General features: G+C 39.4%; 1 protein-coding gene across 8 annotated transcripts in view; it reads left to right on the top strand.

Annotated features, from left to right (window-relative positions):
* Nucleotides 1-21,527, top strand: part of C12H9orf135 (chromosome 12 C9orf135 homolog) — a 166,885-nt gene that overhangs the window by 104,845 nt on the left and 40,513 nt on the right. For 6 of the 8 annotated variants that reach the window (XM_032307509.1, XM_032307512.1, XM_032307515.1 and 3 more), the window contains one exon: nucleotides 13,682-15,201. The exons of 1 other annotated variant lie outside the window; for it this stretch is intronic. In XM_032307509.1, coding sequence (XP_032163400.1) covers nucleotides 13,682-13,870 — 189 coding nt within the window. In that variant the 3' untranslated portion in view covers nucleotides 13,871-15,201. Of the gene's footprint in view, nucleotides 1-13,681; nucleotides 15,202-21,527 lie in introns of those variants that run through there. One more of the 8 variants, XM_032307508.1, reaches the window with a different exon arrangement.

Below are 21,527 nucleotides of genomic sequence, written 5' to 3'. Positions count from 1 at the left end.
GCAGAGACCAGCAAACTGGGGAAGTTGAAGGGTCAAAGGAATGAGAATGGCAAACCGGAAAACCAAGCGTAGCCACAGTGAAGCGGTATGAGCTGGAAGAATTGGCAGTAATGAGCACAGGGATGTACTGGAATTTATTGGAATTTCAGATGTAGAACAATTCTGAGAAATGATGGAGCCCAGGATATGGGCATGGGACTGAATTGCGATAATGGAATCAAAGCCATTGATTTTTTTTTTTTTTTTTTGACAGAGATCACAAGTAGGCAGAGAGGCAGGCAGAGAGAGAGAGAGAGGAGGAAGCAGGCTCTCCGCGGAGCAGACAGCCCGATGCGGGGCTCGATCCCAGGATCCTGGGATCATGACCTGAGCTGAAGGCAGAGGCTTTAACCACTGAGCCACACAGGCGCTCCAAAGCCATTGATTTGAGAGGGTGAAAAAATGGTAAGCCAGTGTGTTGGCTAGATTCTAAATCTGGCTGTTGGACATCATCCTACAGGATAGCAGAAAAGAAAGGTAATGCCAAAGACTGAGTCAAACAACCAAGCCCTCCCTGGGAGCATTTTGGAGGTTAATAGCTCCTGCCAGTCATGCAGCTGCAATTTGGGTAGATCTAGTTGGTCATTATCCATGTGAAGTACCATTTTGTTTTCCTAAATAGAGCTGCCTATTGAATTATCTATTGAATTATCAGATGTATGGGTAGCTTGAACCCCCCAAATGTTCCATATCTTACTTCACTCAGAGACAGAAAGCTGAGGAAGTCTTTACTAGAGAACTATGTTTTAAAGTTGGGATGAGGGGCGCCAGGGTGGCTCAGTCAGTTAATTGTCTCCCTTCCGCACAGGTCATGATCCCAGGTTCCTGGAATTAAGCCCCATGTCAGGATTTGTGCTGAGCAGGGCGTTTGCTTCTCCCTCTCCTCTGCACCCCACCCCCGGCTTATGCTCTCTCTGGCCCTCTCTATCAAATAAATAAATAAAGTCTAAAATAAATAAATAAATAGATAGATAGATAGATAGATAGATAGATAAATAAATAAATAAAGTTGGCATGCATTCCAGACTAACCTTGAGGAATCCCTGCCATGTGGCACAGTGGTATGAAAAGAGGCTGCATCCCTTTAACATCATTCTCCACAACAGCAGGATGCACCTGTCCTACTACAGGGGCTCAGTGCACTGGTACAGATATAGCATTGTTAAAAAATACTGATATTTCTGTGGTGATCGGAAATTTGCTGTCACCTGGAGTTCCCCAGAACTGAGTAGCCCCAACCCCTTCTCTCTGGACTCCCAAGACCCAGGACTACATATGACTTTCACGGACCCTGAGGACTTTTGCCATCATGGGCTCCTTCCATTAAAAAAATAAAACAATATATATTGTATAGCTGCATTGGTATAAAGACAAACACAATCCACATTGGATCCTATTCACTTTTGGTGGAAGGGGGTTGATTTGAAAGCTTATTAAAGAAATACATTTCTTAGGCTGTTTGTCTTCTTGCCCATTTTTGACTATATTACTGTATTTTATGGCCAAGTTATAGGACTCTGTTATTGTTAACCTTCTTGAAATTATTACCAACATACCAAAGGGTGTTATTACACAAAACTAAAGCATAGAATACTCTTTTTTTTCCTTGGGAGTACTTGTGGACTCTTGTACCCTATTTTAAGCAAAACTTTCATATAATAGCTACCATCAATTACTGCCCTAAGATTTTTATGAATATTAAATGGCCAACAACATTTCCTGGCTTAGCTTTGAGTTTCTACCATTTAATGGAATTAGTTTTTCAAAATGACATCTGCATTTTTTATTATGGTAAAATATATGTAATATAAAATTTACTATTCAGTCCATGTTTAGTGTAGAATTTAATGGCATTAATTACCTTCACTTTGTTACTAGATTCATCTTGAAAATTCTGATTTTAAAAGAAATGAAAACATTTTTGTGAGCCCCCAAATGTACCTCCAAGACTTGCCCAGTCTGACTGTACTGATTGATAAATACTTTGAGTATTATCCTAGACCAAAATGCATCTTGGCTAGGAGTCAGAGGTGGACAGCAATCTTTAAGAGCCCTTTATCATTCAGTTAGGCTCATTTACATGCAAGAAAACCCCTAAAGGCTGGAATTGCCTTTAGTTTTCTGCTTCCTGGGTAGGGATGTCTACCAGGGCCCTTAAAAAAGAAAAGAAAGAAAAGAATGTCTTGCTGAAAACACCCAAAAGCTAATACAGAAAGTGAATCTAGAATAGGTTGGGGATTCTGTAGGAAGCATCACTTCTCTGAAGTAAATTAGCTGTGGTTCCCTCTTCTATTTAGAATCCTCTCTTTGTATCTTTGCTCTGTTCTATGCTGCCATGATCTTGCAGAATTTCATTCCAGTATGGAGTCCTTTCTTTCTCTGCTTCTCTCTTAAAAACATCATAGTGTGCAAAGTTGTATCATCTAAATATGCCACATGGAATAATCATATATAAGTTTTTAGTCCAGAATGGAGTGTATTTTTTAAACTAGGTAATGTCCCAGGTTCTCTGATGTGTTTTCATGACTTTTATTTTACTGTTTGTCCTGAATCTTAATATATTTACTGTTTAATTTTCTCTTTTTTGTCCTCTTAATGTTCTAACTCAGTATCTACTGATAAAAGAATAATTTCCATTTGCTGAATATCCTTGGTTTTCTTACTACTTTTACTATTGGCTAAAATGAGAAAGTTTTAGATTATTCTGCAAATGAGGTAGAGGTGGGAGGTGAATTTGGAGAAGAGGGAAGGGGTCGTGTGGTTCTACCTACGATTTTTTGATTGATGGGTTCGCGCATCAATCTCAGGGTTAGCTAACCACAGGAACAGCCCTTTGTTACTTGGTGGCCTTCCTCAGTCTAAAATAATGCCTGAAAGATCTCATTGTGTGTTACACATGTGTGCTGACCTTATACGTATACACATAGATTTGATTTTGTACCTTATAGGCAAAACATTTCCAGTTCTGTGTCTTACGGAATTCTGCCAGCATTAAGGGATCACACTTCCTAGGTCCCAATTTCAATTTTAGGACCTGCTGGCTTTTGTTCATAGAGCACCACAGAGCTTCACACCTTTCCCAGGTTGGGATACAAGAGAATTTGCCTTATTTGGGAGACTATATAGTTGCTAATAGGTGAGTGGAAGGAAAGAAGGGAGGGAGGATCTCTCTCTGTGTCGGTATATATATACACACACACACACAGTTGAACCTTGAAGAATGTGGGAGTTAGGGGCACTGAGCAGCCCCCCCACAGTAAAAATATCCACATATAATTTTTGACTCACCAAAAACTTAACGAATAGCCTACAGTTGACCAGAAGCCTTAATGATGACATAAACAGTTGATGAACACACATTTTGTATGTGTATTATATACTGTATTGTTAGAATAAAATAAGCTAGAGAAAAAAGAAAATCATAGGAAGAGAAAATACATTTGTAGTACTGTACTGTATTTATTTTAAAAAATCTATATATAAATGTGCTTAAACAGTTCAAACACATGTTGCTCAAGGGTCTACTGTTGTCCCAAACCTATAGATAGATACAGTGGAGATAGATAGGGTGGATAGCTAAGTAGACATCCTTCATATCTACCTATCTACCTGTCTATCCATCCGTCTGTCCATCTCTCCATTTATCTACCTACCTCTTATTAGTTCTGTTTCTCTGGCGGACTCTCTATAATAGAGACAAAATGATCTTTATGAGCTCTCTGGCTCTCACATTGCACTACTTATATAATTGAGGTAATTTGATTCTCTCTCATTGATCCTGTCCCTTCCTAATAGTATTTATTTGAGACCAAGTAATCTTTTTGATGAAGGACCTTGGCAAACACTTAAAGTCGAGTCTACTTGAAAATTGGGAAGTGAGTATTTTAACTCCTGCTTATTTCATGTATCACTAACAGTTGAGAAATTGTTATCTTAATTCTCAGGAAACTCAGATCTTTAAGTATTTTGTTGTTGTTGTTGTATCCTTTTAGTAGAAAGAACCATTTTCTCTAAAACTTTACTTTTATTTTATATTGTCTTCTGGAGCTAAGTAACTATGATGTCTTTTTGTTTCTGCATCAAATCATAAAAGCTTAGTTATAATTTCTTTCTTTTAAGTATGTTTAACTTCTTCAATGAACATATTTGACTTTTGTAAAGAAGGAAAAACTTAAAAAAAAGAGAACCCTGGGCCTCAAATTTATAACTAACCATACCATTATAAGTATAAAATAATGGCAGGTGTCCTCACATAATGTAGACTGAGGAATAAAAAAGTGATATTTTTAAATAGTTTTCGGGGCACCTGGGTGGCTCAATGGGTTAAAGTCTCTGCCTTTGGCTCAGGTCCTGATCCCAGGGTACTAAGCTCTCTGCTTAGCGGTGGGCCTGCTTCCTCCTCTCTCTCTGCCTGCCTCTCTGCCTACTTGTGATCTGTCTGTCAAATAAATAAAATCTTTAAATTTAAATAAGCAAATAAATAAATAGTTTTCTGTGATTAAAATGATAGGACCAATCAAAATTTGTGCATAAAAAAGAAAAAAATGTGTCAGTAGCTAAGGTTTAATACTATATTATTTTTTTTTTGATGTTGGCCGTTACTAAAGTTTGTATGTTATTATTTAAAGTCAGCTTATTTTGTGAGGCGATTGTTCATATAAATCTCCATAAATTCTTTGTGATGACCTGACTCATTAATGATACAGATAATTTATATTTATATCCACAGCCTAACCTTCCTTGTACTTTCCATGACTATTTTCCTTTAGTTGAATACCCCTGCTGGTTACAAATGTTTTTCCTTTGTAAGATTTTAGGGGATAAGAAGACATAGCAAATGTTTCTTAGATACATAAAAAAAATATATCCAGCTAGTAACAGGTTTGTTGTTGCTACATTTGCCAGTTACTCTTAGGTCTACAATGTAATCACTGGGACAAGAAAATACCCAATAGAAATGAAATCATTTTTAAAGTAGTGAGGAAGGGGGGGGCACCTGGGTGGCTCAGTCTGTTGGGTGACTGCCTTCAGCTCAGGTCATGATCCTGGAGTCCCAGGATCGAGTCCCACATCCGGCTTCCTGCTGGGCGGGAAGTCTGCTTCTCCCTCTGACTTCTCCCTGCTCATGCTCTCTCTCTCAAATAAATAACTAAAATTAAAAAAAAAAAAAAAAGTAGTGAGGAAGTGAATGTCTGAGATGCCTATCCTCCGTGATCCCAAGGGTTGACAAAGTAGATTTGGTTGTATGGAAATTGTCCTTTTTCTCCCACATCACTCTGCACATGTGTATGAAAGACAACCTCATTAAGGGACAACAGGTCTTCAGTCAAGTGCATATAACAGCGAAAGAATTTTATACATTATGTATACTGAAAATAATGAAACGGAATCTCACATTTTAGAGAAAATGGACAATTTCTACTTTTGGGATTAGAATTCCCAATGTGTATATTTATTTACTTTTACTCCATCCAATGTGACATTCACATAAATAAGCTTGCTGCCTCAAATACCTTTTTAAGACTAAATGAAGTACCCCAAATGAGCATACTTACAGGCATGCTAGGGAAGAATGGTCTTTGCTGTATGAATGCCAGGTGGCTAATAGCTATCTGTAATGGTGGACACAAGGTTAGTTCACAGTGACTGATTTGGCTGGGAAATATAACACATTATGCATTTTTATGGATGATCTAGATGAAGGAATTGAGACTATGCTTCCAAATTATCCTATAATATTAAATTAGGCAGAGTTACTGATGTTCCAGAAAGCAGGCTGAAAACTGAAAATGACCTTGAAAAACAAAACTATAAAAAAAAAAAAGATTCCAAAGAAATAAGATGAAATCAAATAAGACTTAAGTATCACCAAAGCTGAGTGAGGACTGAGTACACAGTTGACTAAGAAACAGTCAAGTCATTTTATCCCAAAGAAATCTGGGGAGATAATGGTCCTCAGAGTAAGACTATAGCACTTGGGGGCAATGGGGGTCGGGGTGGAGAGCGGATAGGGAACTAAGAACAGGATACCTGCCTCTTAAAGATAGGCTGATACGTTTTATTGATACAGGTGGTATATCCATATACTCTTTGTCCTTCGTAATGACAGAAGGTCAAGTGAGGGGTCCCGCTCACCAAGAGGACCCTCCTGTAACATCCTGACCGTGCCTGTCCATGATTTGTTTAAAAGAAGAAGGAAGAGAGAGAGAAGGAAGAAAGCTTTCTTAACCTTAAGGCAGATTTCCCCCATAGTGATTCTCTGGCTGCATCTTTGGTGCTTTCTGTTTGTACAGAGACTGTTTGCCCTCAGCATATCTTTCTCTGACACACTTTTTCCATCTTCTGTCAGGATGTTTCATTCGACTTCCTCTGTCTCTCTGAAACAGCACTGTTTGTGTTTTGTCGGGTCTTGTCCTCTATGACGTTTCTTGGGAAGTGGGCACTTGTCGGCTACCGTTGCACTCCACCTCCCTCGAGCTTCAGAATCTATGACATTGCCCCCGTCATACCTCTCTTCTATCCTTCATGGCCTTTAATGGACCCATCCATGAGTGTCCACAAGACGTGGGATCCCGAACTCTGTGCTTTTCATTTTATGCAATCTCAGAGAATTCATCCACTCCCATGGCTCCTCAACTATCACCTTTTGGGGGTAAAGTAGTTCATATAATTTCAGACCTACAAGAAAGTTGCAAGAATAGCACAGCTAGCTCCTGCATAATCTTTAACCAAAGTTACCAGTGGTTTACCATTTGAGAGTGGGCTGGAGACACTGAGCCCCTTTGCTTACAAATAATTCAGTGTGTATTTCCTAAGAACAAGGACACATAGTTATGGTAATATTTTCAACCTCAGGAATAATTGATGCAGTATAATTATGTAATTCATGGTTTGTATTCTAGTATCATCTGTGGCCCCAGTACTGTTCCTTAGAGTTATTTTTCCCCAGCCAGTGACGACTACTGTACATAGGGCACTAGCCTCTCCCCAGGCCATCTATCCCATAGCACCACCTTTCAAAGATTTTGTACTGATAACATCTCACATTAAAAATGTCTAAAATGTGACTCATCATTTCTCTCCTATAACCGACTCTCTCCCACCTCCATGTCTTTCTCATTCCTTTTAGTGGTTTTAGAACTCTCCCAGGCATCCAGACTTGAAGCTCTGGCTCATCTTTGCTTCTTTGTCTTCAGTTGGCCTGCTAGGTCCTTTAAGTTCTTCCTGTGAAATGTCTCTTCCAATCTTGCTCTGTGTAAGCCATTGTGCACTGATACCCATCCATTCTGCACCTCAGACAGATTTCTCCTGTGAATCTCATCTACCTGAGGGGCTCAGAAAAACCCGTAGTGATTATCCTATCTTAAAGAAATACTGTCAACACTCTGGGTCTGTGTAGCCCCAGAACAGTGAACCAGCTAACAACAATGTGTGGTGCTTCACATATCTGCTTCTATAGACAATTTCTAAACATTTCTTCCCAGTCCCACTGAATACATGTTGACCAGACAAGTAAATAGTATGTTAGGGTGTGGGAGTACAACAACTGTCTGCAGCTCATATATGCAGAGGCCAAGTCTCTAACTGTTATTGGGCCACCAGTTAGGAAGACACTAACCCTTCAGTTCACTTACCTTAGTCTGATTCCATAATTCATATAGTTCCAATAGGAGATGTTCAGTCTCCCTTTAAAAAACTCTCACTTTCTCAGAGGCTTTCCATCCTTTGTTTGCAGAAAAGAACTAACATAGTAGAACTGAGCCTGTTACCTGTTAAAAAGCCTGCTTGCAATGTTGGCCCTTGGCTGGCACCTAGAAACTTGACTTTTGGGATTAGGATTCCCAGTGAGAATTAGAGAGGCTCATTTCACCTAAACCGTTTGTGCAAACAATATGTTTCATGTTGAACTTGTGGGAATCTGGAATCCTGGTATTGTAAGGCAACAAAGGTCTCTGTGACCAACCCCCAAGACAAACCATGGCCACTGAGGCTCTAATGAGCTTCCCCAGGAAACAACATTTCACAATTCTTTGCAGGGGGAAATTAAGTACAGCCTGTGTGACTTACCAGGAGAGGACTCTTGGAAGTTTGCACCTGGTTTCCTCTGGACTTCGGCCCATGCGCCTTTCCCCTTTGCTGATTTTGCTTTGTATCCATTTGCTGCAGTAAATCATAGCCACAAATACAACTATATTTTGAATCCTGTGAGTCCTCCTAGCAGAATCATTGAATCTAGCAGTAATCTTGAGAAGTCCCAGCACACCCCACTTTTCCCCATGTGGCAGATTGTTATTTTCCTCAAATGGGTGCGGCACGGGTGATCATCCTACATGATCTTACAATGCAATTTTGACACTCTTCCCACTGAGAGGCTGAGTCTTGATCACCTCGACTACAGCTGGGTGTACTGTGACTACAGCAGAAGTGATGCTCTGTGACCTTGGAAGCCATGTGATCGAAAGCAGTGTAGCTTCCTCCTGGTTCTTTCTGTGCCATTGTCGTTCTCAGAACCCAGTCACCATGATGTGAGAAAGTCCAAGCAGGCCCATGGAGAGGACCTGTATAGTTGTTCCAGTCCACAGCCCAGCTGAGGCCCCAGCAGACAGCCAATATCAACCACCAACTGGGCTGAAGGATGTTTCTAACCCCAGCCTGCAAGTCTCTCCTGGCTTTCAAGTCTTCTCTGCTGAAGTCGCGGACAACGTGGAGCAGAGGGATGCTGCCTTATACCTCTTCCAAATTCCTGACCCAAAGAGTCTAGAAATGGGTATCGTTTGGTACTGCTTTCTGTGGGTTGACCTGTTACACAGCAGTAGTAACTATGACTCTAAGACAGGGTCCAAGTATATGGAGAAGGGGAAGTGACTTAGATTCCTGATGCCAGAGGGCAAGAGTAGGATTTTGGTGTCCGCTGTTGTTTGCCTCTTCTGGTCTCTGGGATGATATCCCTAGTTCACCTGGCTGCTCTTGTCCTTGCTGGCATTAGTGGCTATGGTCTGTGGATGTTGAACTGTTCGTCTTTTTCCGTTTCCCCCCTCTTTCTCTCTGGGCTAGGTTGGAGCCCAGCTGGCTTGCTTGGGATAACTCAGTCTCATTTCCACTCCCATTGGTATTGTAGACCCCACAGAAGACTTTTGTGACTCCCATCAGCCCCAGCTCCTGTGTTAAACTTTTCAGCTTCTGTTAGTAATCACCTTGCAGACTTGCCACAGGATGCCAGAAGGGACTCAGAGTCTCCCTTGGCCTGAGCATGCTTTTCCACCAGCCTGGATGTGGTTGCACTCCAGGCGAATGAAGAGGCAACTTGAGATGCTCAGGTTCGAGTTCTCAAGAGGGATGGAGACATTCTTATGCCTTTCTGCCATTACTCTCATTTATCTCATGCATTTCTCTCTATCCAGGTTAGAGGGACTCTGCCTGATTTAAAGTCTTGGAAAGGGAAAATTGGGAAATCTGTTGGCTCTTTCTGTCATCCTGCTTTTCCCTTATTTTCTGATTCCTACAATTCCCCAGGCTCTTGCCTGTTTCCCTACTATCCATTCCAACTTTTGGTTAAGCCTTAATGCAAAGGATATTTTTCCCACATATTGAGAGAACTCTGTGGTCTGAGGTCTTCCAGGTTTGCACATTGATATTCTGAAGTCCTCAAGTCTGTGAGTTGGATCACAAAGGCTATTATCATGCTGAAAAATCCTATTTTGCATGTTCGAAGCTGATATTACTTTGCTTTTAGGTTGCCATTTTTTCTGAAACAAACTATGATCTCACCTTGGGCAAATGGATGGTTACACACAGAAAGGGCAAAACTATTTATCATTTGGAGATGATTACCACCTGTATACTTGGTTTGAGTGACATACCAATTACTTGTTTGTTCAAGACTCTCAACATCTCAATTTGGTCTTGGGTCTCAGCTGCAGTCAATACTGTGGTCCTTCAAGGCGAAATCTTGGTGCAGCTGCTTTTTTCTATCTTGTGCCTTTTGTATTAAACTTTGAAAAACGTACTTGCTCTGCCTCCTTAAAATACCTTCTAATAGTTCCTAGTAGTTTGTTATCCTGGTTTGTTTGTTCATCTGTTCCGTATTTGCATCCTTCTAATACCTGATCATATGTTTAGTCACAAATTCATTGCTTGCCTTTACTCCTACTATATAAATGTGTCCTACTTCCTAGTTCTCACCCTTTTTTTTTTTTTTTTACTCTCATTCTCAGTACCTCAGTATTCCAACATTGCAGATTATTCAGGTACATATTAGTTAGGATACTTTTAGCAGATTGTATAAAACCCAGCTCAGGTCAGGCCAGACAATAAAAGCAGTCTATTGGTTTACTTTTTTTTTTTTTTGAAAAGTCAGGTTTCAGGGGCGCCTGGGTGGCTCAGTGGGTTAAGCCACTGCCTTTGGCTCAGGTCATGATCTCAGGGTCCTTGGGTCGAGTCCCACATCGGGCTCTCTGCTTGGCAGAGAGCCTGCTTCCTCCTCTCTCTCTCTCTCTCTGCCTGCCTCTCTGACTACTTGTGATCTTTCTCTGTCAAATAAATAAATTCTTAAAAAAAAAAAAAAAGAAAAGTCAGGTTTCAGGAAAGGAGTGATACAGCAATGTCATCATGCTTCTTACTGACTCTCAAATCTGCCTTTTATGGGTGTCGATTTCATGCTAAACTGATTGGAGGGAGGGCTGCCAGTAGCAGTCTGGGCTGGATGCTTCCTCATTTATGTCCAATAATGGAAAAAGAGTTTCTTTCCTCCAAATCACTGAGCAAAAGTCTTGAGCTTTTCTTTGAGTTTTGAGTTTGGGCAAACTCAAACCATATGCCCCAACACCGGATCAGTCACTATCATTGAAAAAGGAGTGAGGTGATTGTGATTGTCATAGGTTAGATGCTGCCGCTACATTTTGGAGTGGGATCAGTTACCCAAACTGCATGACCGTCACGCAATGGGAAATGGGAGAAGTAGATTCCGGGTGAGCTGGAGTCACGTTTCAAAGCTTGCATGAGCTGATTCTGCTCTTGTCTTCCCAACTCAGTGTTCACTGACCTTGCTTTGGTAACTCAGTCTTCCATAGCAGGGGTATTTATGCCATATCAATTGTCAAATATCACGAGTAAAGTTTTGTGGGATTTTCTTTTTTTTGGTAGGGAGCTGGCTCACCAATGCACCTCTGACAATGGGAGGGACTTAATTCCATACGTGTTAATAGGAAACAATCTCTTAACTAGTTTTCCTAACTTTCAGGATTGCTTACCCCTACTGTCCACTTTTTAAAAATGATAGCTTTACTAAGATAATTCACATGCCATAAAATTCACCCTTTTAAAGTGTACAATCCAGTGGTTTTTGTATATCCAAAGAGTCATAAAGCATCGGCACACTCAATTTGACAACATTTTCATCACCCCTAAAAGGAAACCCCATGTGTATTAATCAAGTTTCTCTACAGAGAGAAGCCATCTATATATTTGGAGAGAGAGAGACAGATCTATTATAAGGAATTGACTAATGCAGCAAGGAGGCTGAGAAGCCCCACAGTCTGCTCTCTGCAAGCTGGAAACCCAGGAGAGCTGGTGGTGCAATCAGTCCCAGTCTGAAGGCCTGAGAACCACGAGTACCAAGAGCAGGATAAGATTTATGTCTGAACTCAAGCAATCAGGCAAGAGGGACTGAATTCTTATTTCCTCTGCCTTTTTCTTCCATTAAGGCCCTCAACAGATTTGAGGTTGCCCACTTACCTACACTGGGGACAGCCAACTGCTTTACTGAGTCCACAGATTCAAATGCTGATTTCATCTAGAAACACCCTCACAGGCACAACTCAGAAATAATGTTTAGCCAAATGTTGGGATGACCTGTGGTCTAGTGAAGCTGACACGTAGAACTGGCCACTGCTCCCATTAACAGTCTCTCCTTATTCTCCCCTTCCCCCAGTCCCTTGCAAAGTTACTTTCTGTAGAAGGAATCATGCAATGTGTATTCTTTTGGTTTAGTTTCTTTCACTTAGCCTGTTTTCGTGGTTCACCTGTGCTACAGCATCTGTCACTATTTTATTATTTTATTCTTTGTGTTGCCAAATAATATTTCACTGTGTGGATAGACCACATTTCGTTTATCCACACCGGTTGATGACTTGTGAATTCTTATTCTAATTGTAATTATAGTTCTGGAATCTGGTCCCTTTTACCTTTGGTCTTCACTACCTTCTTGCTGCCAGAATCCTTTTCTTAAAAAACATCACGTTTACGCTTGTCACTCACCTGATCAAAATAAATCATCCTGTCTGCTTAGGAGATGCTAGAGGAACACATCAATCCTGCATTTGAAGCTCCCTTCCATTTGACAGAAGCTGGCCTAGGAATGAGCAGATCCTGCTCCCTGTGAGCAGGCGGGTTTGGCCAGTAATGCCCAAATCTCATGAAAGGGCCTCTACTGGACCAAAACCAACATACAAGCTCCAAAGATATTAGACTCTGACTATGAAAAACAAAAGCCCAAACTATAGAAAGAAACGTGGGTGTAATGTAGTTTTACGATTTTGTCATTTGTATTTCTTTTCATCTCTTACTTTTTGAGGATTTCCTGAGGGTACTGGAGGGATAATGGATCTTAAAATTAGATAGATAGTTTGAAGTCCTGGCTGAGTTGCTTAATATTGACATTCTTTAAATCCTTTTTCTCTGAGATTTTAAGCAAATTGTCTTTTCTTATATGTAAAGTGGGAGCAATAATTCCTATGTCAGGGTTCTGCCATGGATTAAAAGATATAAACACTCAACTACCGTGCCCAACCCATAATAGACAGTAAATCCATTGACCCTATGATTATTGTTATGGTTGAATACATGGTTAAAATTTTCAATTATTTTCAATAAGGCCAACCTAAGATTAGAATCTATTTTGGAGTTCTTTCATTGTTTTATAGTTCTAGTGATTTAATTTTAATATTGTGTTAGTGCTTTAAAATTAGTACCAATTTGAAGCAGAAATTAGATAATCAGTCCAAGGGCTTTATGTTCCTTGTCTACCATTACCCTTGATGTAATTTGAGAGAATCAATATTTCCTTTGGGAAATGGTCAATGAGAGTGCCTTATTTTATCAAAATAGAAGCTTCTATGAAGTACTTTAAGGATAAATACCTTAAACAGGATGCTGGGTTATCAGCATTTCTTGGAAGAATGAATCTTTAAGTTTGGCATTTACAACTTGATAGCAACTACTAAAGATCCAACCCAAGATATTACTCTTTGGAATGATTATAATTTATATTAACTTTAAAAAGTTATTGAATGGTAGTTTAAATTATAATTGTTTTGGTCTTATATAGGTGATCATAAACTTTAAGTTGTTCTTTGGGCCAGTATTTATGGTTTACAAAGTTTTACGTGTATAACAATTTATCTTTTGAGTTTTATAAATAGAACAACCATGAACTAGAGGCTTCTTTTAGAATTAAAGTATTTATAAATGTAGTAGCCATTTTTTCATTGAGACATTTGTAATTTGAGATATTAAGTTAATTGTGCGAAAATTAAACATGGATCATAATAAGACTAACATGTTGAAGATAAGCTTTTAGAAATCACTCGTTTTTACATATTTTGGACATTCAATATTATTTCTCTTTCTTCCCCCCACCCAATAGGATTATCCTTGTCAAGATGATTATTCAATAGTCCACAGAAAATGCCGTTCTCAGTTCACTGATCTTGATGGTTCCAAAAGATTTGGCATCAACACTTGGCATGACGAGAGTGGGATTTATGCTAATTCATGTGTAAAACGAAAACTCTACCCATTAACTGGTGGTCCTATTATCCCTTTTTTAAAATAATCTATGGAATCAGATTCTCTAACTAATGAAAGGGTAATGGAAATAACAGTTGATTTTTCTATCCTAATAAATGCAATGGAAATGTTACTGTGTTAGGTTCCTTTAAAAGCAAAATCTTATATATTCTAGGCCAACATATTATATATCCTTTTCATTAGCTGCTCTGGTATTTTCCAAAATTTAGTATGTATACCACTGAGGGTATACAACTCAATTCTTGATGGTACTTGGTGGAATTTTTCTTTATTTATAGACTATGTGTTTATTTCAAATTTTATTAGGAAAAAGTACATAAAGCTAGGACAATCCAGCTTATAATCGTTGAGGATATGACTAATATTAAAAAAACCCAGCTACCTTAAGTTCCATTTTTAAGTGAATAAAAATATAGGTGGTGCTCAGATTTGACATGAAACCCAAATGACTGAAGTTTGGGCAATCCTGGCCCTATGGCGATGTTGGGAGGTGGGGTGGGGGAGATGTGGCGGAGTGGGGGATGTGCCTATTTGTAGACGTTGATTTATCTGTAGTAGCCAACTGCAGCATGGAGTGTTTATTCAGCATAGTGTTTTTCCTTACTTATGATAATACTTTCTGAGTCTTTAGATAGGAGAGATGGAGGCAGAATCCTAGTGAAACATTAGGGTTTGATGGGAAAATCCGTCGTCCGATGTTAGATTTAGAAGAAATCTGAGCAGTAGTTTGGACTCACCATCCATGGTACAGATGAGCAAACAGAAACCCGCAGATGTTTAAGTAGGTTTTCCTCTTATGTAAATAGTAGACTCTAGGTGATCTTTGAAGTGTATTTGACCTTTCATGACCTTTTATTTCCTTTTTTTTTTTTTAAAGATTTATTGATTGATTTGAGGGCAGCAGGGTGGGGCAGTGAGAGAGAGAGAGAAAATCCCAAGCAGACTCCATGTTCTTGCAGGGCTCGATCCCATGACCCTGCGAGCATGACCTCAGTCAAACCAAGATCAGATGGTCAACTAGCTGAGCCACCCAGGCGCCCCAGACCTCTCATTTCTTTTGAGGATAGGTTTAATTATTTGGTCAGCCTATGCTTAGACTTACTCTCATTATTTTTCTTTAAAAACTAAGTTCATGAAATAGCATTTCATGATAAATGCTAATTTAGCATTGCCTCCAACTCCAGCAAAAGATGGTAAAGACCATAAGCCTTATGAGCGGAGAAATGATAATTAATAAAGATAATGTGGATATACCAGGTAAGCATTCACCAGCAGAATTTGACTATAATTTCTTCCTGCTTTAAATTTTATGTCTGCGCACACACACACACACACACACACATATAAAAACTATATATCCCTATGTATGTATATTATATATAATGTTAGTTCTTTTTATTATTTTTAATTGAGGTATAGCTGACATACAGTATTACATTAATTTCAGGTGGGTGGGGCGCCTGGGTAGCTCAGTGGGTTAAGCCTCTGCCTTTAGCTCAGGTCATGATCCCAGAGTCCTGGGATCAAGCCCCGCATCAGGCTCTCTGCTCAGGAGGGAGCCTGCTTCTCCCTCTCCCTCCGCCTGCCACTCTGCCTACTTGTACTGTCTCTCCCTTTCTGTCAAATAAATAAATAAAATTAAAAAAAAAATGTTTGGGTGTGCAAATAGTTATCTGACAATTATATACATTATTATATGCTCGCCATGATAAGTGTAGTTATCATCTGTCACAATAAAGAATTACTACAATAATTTGCTATCTTCCCTATGTTGTACTTGTTATTCCTATAACTTATTTATTTTATAGCTAGAAGTTTGTACCTCTTAATCTCCTTTACCTACTTCACCTACTTCCCGTGATTTCCCTCCCCTCTGGCAGCCAGCAGTTTGATCTCTGTCTGTATGAGTCTTCTTCTGTTTGTTGGTTCATTTGTTTCGTTTTTTTTTTTAGTTTCCACATATAAGTAAAATCATACAGTATTTCCCTTTGTCTGACTTATTTCATTTAGTATAATGCCCACTAGGGGATGTTGTCCCAAATGATAAGATTTCATTCTTTTTTTATGGCTAAGTAATATTCATCGTGTGTGTGTGTGTGGCATGCGCACGCGTATGAGCGTGCCCATGTGTGTGCACACACACTACATCTTCTTTATTCATCTATCATTGGACTCTTTGTTTGCTTCCATATCTTGGCTATTATCAATAATACTGCAATGAGCATAAGAGTGCATATATCTTGTTGAATTGGTGTTTTCATTTTCTTTAGGTAGATACCCAGAATTAGAATTACTGGATTATATAGTGTTTCTAGTATTTTAATTTTTTTCCTAGTATTTTAATTTTTTGAGGATACTCCATATTCTTTTCCACAGTAGCTGCACTAATTTCCATTACCACCAAGAGTACACAAGGGCTCCCCTTTCTCTACATCCTCACCAACACTTTGCTATTTCTTGACTTTTTGTTACTAGCCATTCTGACCAGCATAAGGTAACATCTCATTGTGGTTTTGCTTTACATTTCCTTGATGATTAATGATGTTGAGTGTCTTTCCATGTTTCTGTTGGCCATCTGTGTGTCTTCTCTGGAAAAATGTCTATTCAGCTCCTCTGCCCATCTTTCAGTCAACTTTGTTTTGTTTCTTATGTTGAGTTGTATAAAGTCTTCATATATTTTGGATACTAACCCTATATTGGATATACCATTTGAAAATATCTTCTTTTATTCACTAAGTTGCCTTTTTGTTTTGTTGATGATTTCACTGTGCAAAAGCTTTTTTAGTTTGATGTAGTCCCAAATATTTGTTTTTGCTTTTGTTCCCCTGAACTGAGGAGCTAGATCCAGAAAAATATTACCAAGGCTGATATCCAAGAGTTTATATATGCCTATATTTTGTTTTAGCTGTTTTATGATTTCAGGTCTTACATGTAGGTCCTTAATCCATTTTGAGTTTATCTTTGTGAATGGTGTGAGAAAGTGGCCCAGTTGCATTCTTTTGTATTATAGTGTTAATTCTTTATATATTGCCTATTCTAGTGGATACCTACCTAGGATTACCTTTCCTTCCACGAACTATAAATTCAAATTTTATCACCTCTAAGACTTATTAGGGTATACAGTATACCCTATGCAGCTGTTTGAAGCATGCAAATCTAAATACCAAGCTACTCATCATTTGAATTTTTTGTTTTTGTAAGGAAAAAGTCTTAACAGCCATATCATTACCTTCGAACAATGCCTGGTGCCTAGAAAATAAAACTAAATTAATCTGCTTTAGCAGAAATTCTATATTGCAGCGACTAACACTACATTTTGCATAAGTGAGCTGAATGTGCCATGAGGGATCAACTTAGGAATCCACTTTGGTCTGGTTTAGAAGAAGAATGAAATAAGGCATTGTATTTAAACTAGTCCAGTAAAATGGTGCATGGAAGTAAAAATTCCAGCAGAGATTTGGCCCACTCCGATACTCAGTTGCCATCTATTAGAGAATGAACGTGTTGTATTGAATGAACTCTATAATATTACTCTGAAACCCGGACTTTTAAGTGTAAGTATTTTGTATTGTTTTGGATTTCTTTAGATAACTTTTTCAGAGGTTCATCTTGTCATTATCAAAGACTGTCTCAAACAAGAAAAATTAGAACTTTGATTTGCTCATTGGAGAGAGTCTTCTTTTGGAAGTGACCATGCAGCCTTCTTGTGGGGTCCACGTATGTTCTCTATGGGATTTCACCTGAGACATCAAAATAACCCTATCTCTTGTGTGTTTATAAAGTTAACATTTTGTATATTTATAACTATCTATACCTACAAATTCGTTCCATGTTTTTCTTTTGGCCCTTGAGAACTGTTTTGTCAGAACTGTTAGTGTGAGCCCACTGTGGCAGAATGCAGACTGGGAGAATGCTGCTGGGAGAATGGAACATTGGTCGGGCAGAACATTGGTCGGGCAGAACCACAGTGGTGGTTCTTGAGTTAAAGTTGCCCTACAGATAGGTTTTCTTTGGTCTTCACAATGTTTTTTTTCATTAATTGATCATAGAGAGCAAACTGGGGGCTGCTAGAGGGGACGTGGGTGGGATGGGCTAAATGGGTGATGGGCATTAAGGAGGGTGCTTGTTGAGATGAGCACTGAGGTTTGTATGTATGTATATGAGATTCGTTTAGGATGAATCACTAAATTCTGCCCCTGAAACCAATACTACACTGTATATTAACTAACTTGAATTTAAATAAAATTATTTAAAATAAAAAGAATAAAAGAAATTGAACCAAATTTTATAAATTAGGACGTTTTACTTAAATATCTGGATTTCCATATCCTTGACAGATTGGCTGATATGGCAGCAGTAGGCTTCATTTTGATGCAGCAACAATCAGCAGGGGTAAAACCCTCTTTAGATGGGGGTAAAACCCTCTTTAGATGCTGCAGTTCTTACCTCGTGTATGTCACTCATATTTGGAGGCCTTGTGACCCTTTCCCTAAGGAGAGGTGGGACAAACATGAATTAATCCATTGTGTGGTAGAGGAGAATGGGTGGTGGAAAAGTGGCTGCTTCTTGGTGACTAAGATTAGGATAGTGACGGTGGAGGCCGAACCCTGGTAGCAGGGACATAGTGAATCGGGTTGAATTCACGTCGGAGTCAAGATCTTAGGTATGTGATGAAGAAGATAGAGATGGGGAGTGGGCCAGGGGCTTCACTCGAAGTACAGAGAAAGCTCAGACCCACTGGATTATACTAGAAATTCATCTGGCGGTGGAGGAAGTAAGCATACCTGACCCAACCCCAGGATAATGGAGCTGGAAGGTGAAGATGAGCAGGGCCTGTCCAGCTTACTGGCTTATTGACAAAGGGAAGCACTGGATACCAGTGCTCCAGAAGCATAGAGAGAGTCCAGTTCCACTAAGACCCTAGGCAAGAATGGTAAAATCCTTCTTATGGGAAAAAGAGTGTGGGTGGTAGGCTGGGAGAGGTCACACAGGTGCCTAGCCCTGCCTCCATCAAGAATAGAGCAGTAGGAACATTCCCTAAAGCTGTGCTGACCAGCAGCTAACTTTATTTCAGTGACAGTGGCCGGGCAATTTGCCAGTAGCTGGAAACCCAGTCCCAAATGGCAGGGATGGGGCAAACCCGGGGCAACTATTGTATATTGAAGTGAAAAACTCAAAATCTAATGCAGTAAATTAGTGTTCCTAATTAAGATCATAAACAAAATTTTTAACAGCGTTATTGAGATAAGATTCTGACACTATTAACTTCACCCTCTTAAAGTGCATGATTCAGTGCTTTTTAGTGTTTTCAGAGCTGTGCTATCATCACCACAATCAATTTTAGGACATTTTCATCGCACCTAAAAGAAATTCCATATCCATTAGCTGTCATTCCCCATTCCCTTCCCGTCTCTCAGTCCCGAGTAACCGCTAATCTACTTTCTTTCTCTATAGACTAGTCTCTTCTGGATGTTTTAGGTAACTGGAATCAGACACTGTGTGGTCTTTTGTGCCTGGTTTCTTTCACTTACCATGATGATTTCAAGCTTCATCCACATTGAATGAGGTGATAGTCCTTCATTCTTTTTTTGGATGAATAATATCCCACTATAGTATAGATATACCACAACTTTTCCATTCATCAGTTGATAGACATTGGGTCATTCCCACCTTTTAGCTATTATGAATAATGGTGCTATGAATATGCATGCATGAGTTTTGGGTGAATTATATGTTTTCATTTCTCATGGATATATACCTAGGAGTAGAACTGCTGGGTCATTTGGTAACTCTTTAACTTTTGAGGAACTGCCAAATTGTTTTCTAAAGTAGCTTCACCATTTTACATTTTCATTAGCAATGCATGAGAGATCCAATTTCTCCATATCCTTGACAACATCTGTAATCTTCCATTGTTTTGATTATAGCCATCCTAGTGGGTGTGAAGTGGTGGCTCACTGTGGTTTTCATTTATATTTCCCTAATGACCAATGCTGTTGAACATCTTTCCATGTGCTTATTGGCTATTTTGTATATCTTCTTTAGAGAATTTTTCCATTTTTAGTTGGGTTATTTATCTTTCAAGATCATAACCTCTTATAACTTGATTTCTAAAAAAAAAAAAAATTGGGACGCTTAATCTACAAAAAAAAAAAAAAGATTTTTGTTCTGGACTTGAGAAGAAACCTGGAAATTTTCATTTAGAATCAAATGTTGGAATTTCTGTTACAAAGTGGCAATATTTGAAAGTGAAGAAAGTCCTGGAAAATTTTGGAGGCAGGCACTGTCGTGAAAATTTAGAATGCACACGTGTGTGTTTGATGATCTTTTCAATAATGTTGAGATAGTAAGTCAAAGTAATAATGAATTTATTCATGAAATACTGGCAAAATGTATTTAATTTTCCTTGCATAGTTCTACGTTTCAACTATCAGGATAGTAACTTAGGCTTGTTATCTAGAAATCAAGCTCATCTCATTTTCCAACACTCTTCCCTCATACTAGAACTACCCCTTTAAGCATCAGATCTTAACCTATTGTGTTCATGAGCACCTTTGACAATCTAATGAAATCTAGACCTTTTACTCTGGAAAAGTTACAAATATTGCTATAAAGAGAACAACACTGGAAACACTCTGACATCACTGAGTAATGACATTTTTCCTTCTCTTGGATGACAATGAAATAAGCTGTGAATATTTAGCAAGTTACTATTAAGGTCTTTGGGGCACCTGGGTGGCTCAGTTGTTAAGCGTCTGCCTTTAGCTCAGGTCATGATTCCAGGGTCTGGGGATCAAGCCCTGCATCAGGCTCCGTGCTCAGCGGGAAGCCTGCTTCTCCCTTTGCCCACTCCCCCTGCTTGTGTTCCCTCTCTCTCTGTCTCTCTCTCTCTCTGTGGCAAATAAATAAATCTTTAAAAAAATATTATGGTCTTTGTGCTCATTTCTAGAAGACAGTATACATGTACATATACACAATGTATTTATATAGGGCAATCAAAAAACAATATGTAATTTTATCAATTAGCTTTTTTTTTTTTTTAAAGATTTTATATATTTGTCAGACAAGAGAGAGCACAGGCAGGGGGATCAGTGGGCAGAGGGAGAGGCAGGTTCCCCGCTGAGCAAGGAGCCCAGTGTGGGACTCGATCCCAGAACCCTGTGATCATTACGTGAGCCAAAGGCAGAGGCTTAATTGACTGAGCCACCCAGGCCTCCCTATCACTTAGCTTTTGCTAACTACCTGAAAACGTACTGACTTAAAACAATAAGTGTTCTTTCTCATTGTCCTGTGGTCTGTTGGGCAGTTTCTCTAGTCTGGGCTGCATCTACTGGAGCTGGCTGGTCTGGGTTGGGCTCATTTACCTGGTTAGCACTTGGCAAAAAGTCAGCTGGAGGTCAGGTTGCCCTTGCTGCAAATTGTTCACCATGTGGCAGAATAGGCTGGGTTTGTTCACAAGGTTGTAGCAAGGTTCCTAAGAGCAGCAAATGGAGGAGCCTCTGAGAACAAGGGCTTTGCAAACATCTGCTATGTCATGTTTACTAAAGGCCAGTCGGAGCGAGTCCTGGAGCCAGCCAAGTTGTAGGTGAGCTCGACCAAAGAATGTGGATGGAAGGATGGGATAGTTTGTGTCCGTGTTTACAGTCTACCACAGGACTGTTGCACGCTTGTGAGGAGTCCTT

The sequence above is a fragment of the Mustela erminea genome, chromosome 12, assembly GCF_009829155.1.
Source record: "Mustela erminea isolate mMusErm1 chromosome 12, mMusErm1.Pri, whole genome shotgun sequence".
Taxonomy (NCBI): domain Eukaryota; kingdom Metazoa; phylum Chordata; class Mammalia; order Carnivora; family Mustelidae; genus Mustela; species Mustela erminea.
The sequence above is the reverse complement of the archived record's forward strand: the minus strand, read 5'-3'. Positions and strand labels throughout refer to the sequence as shown.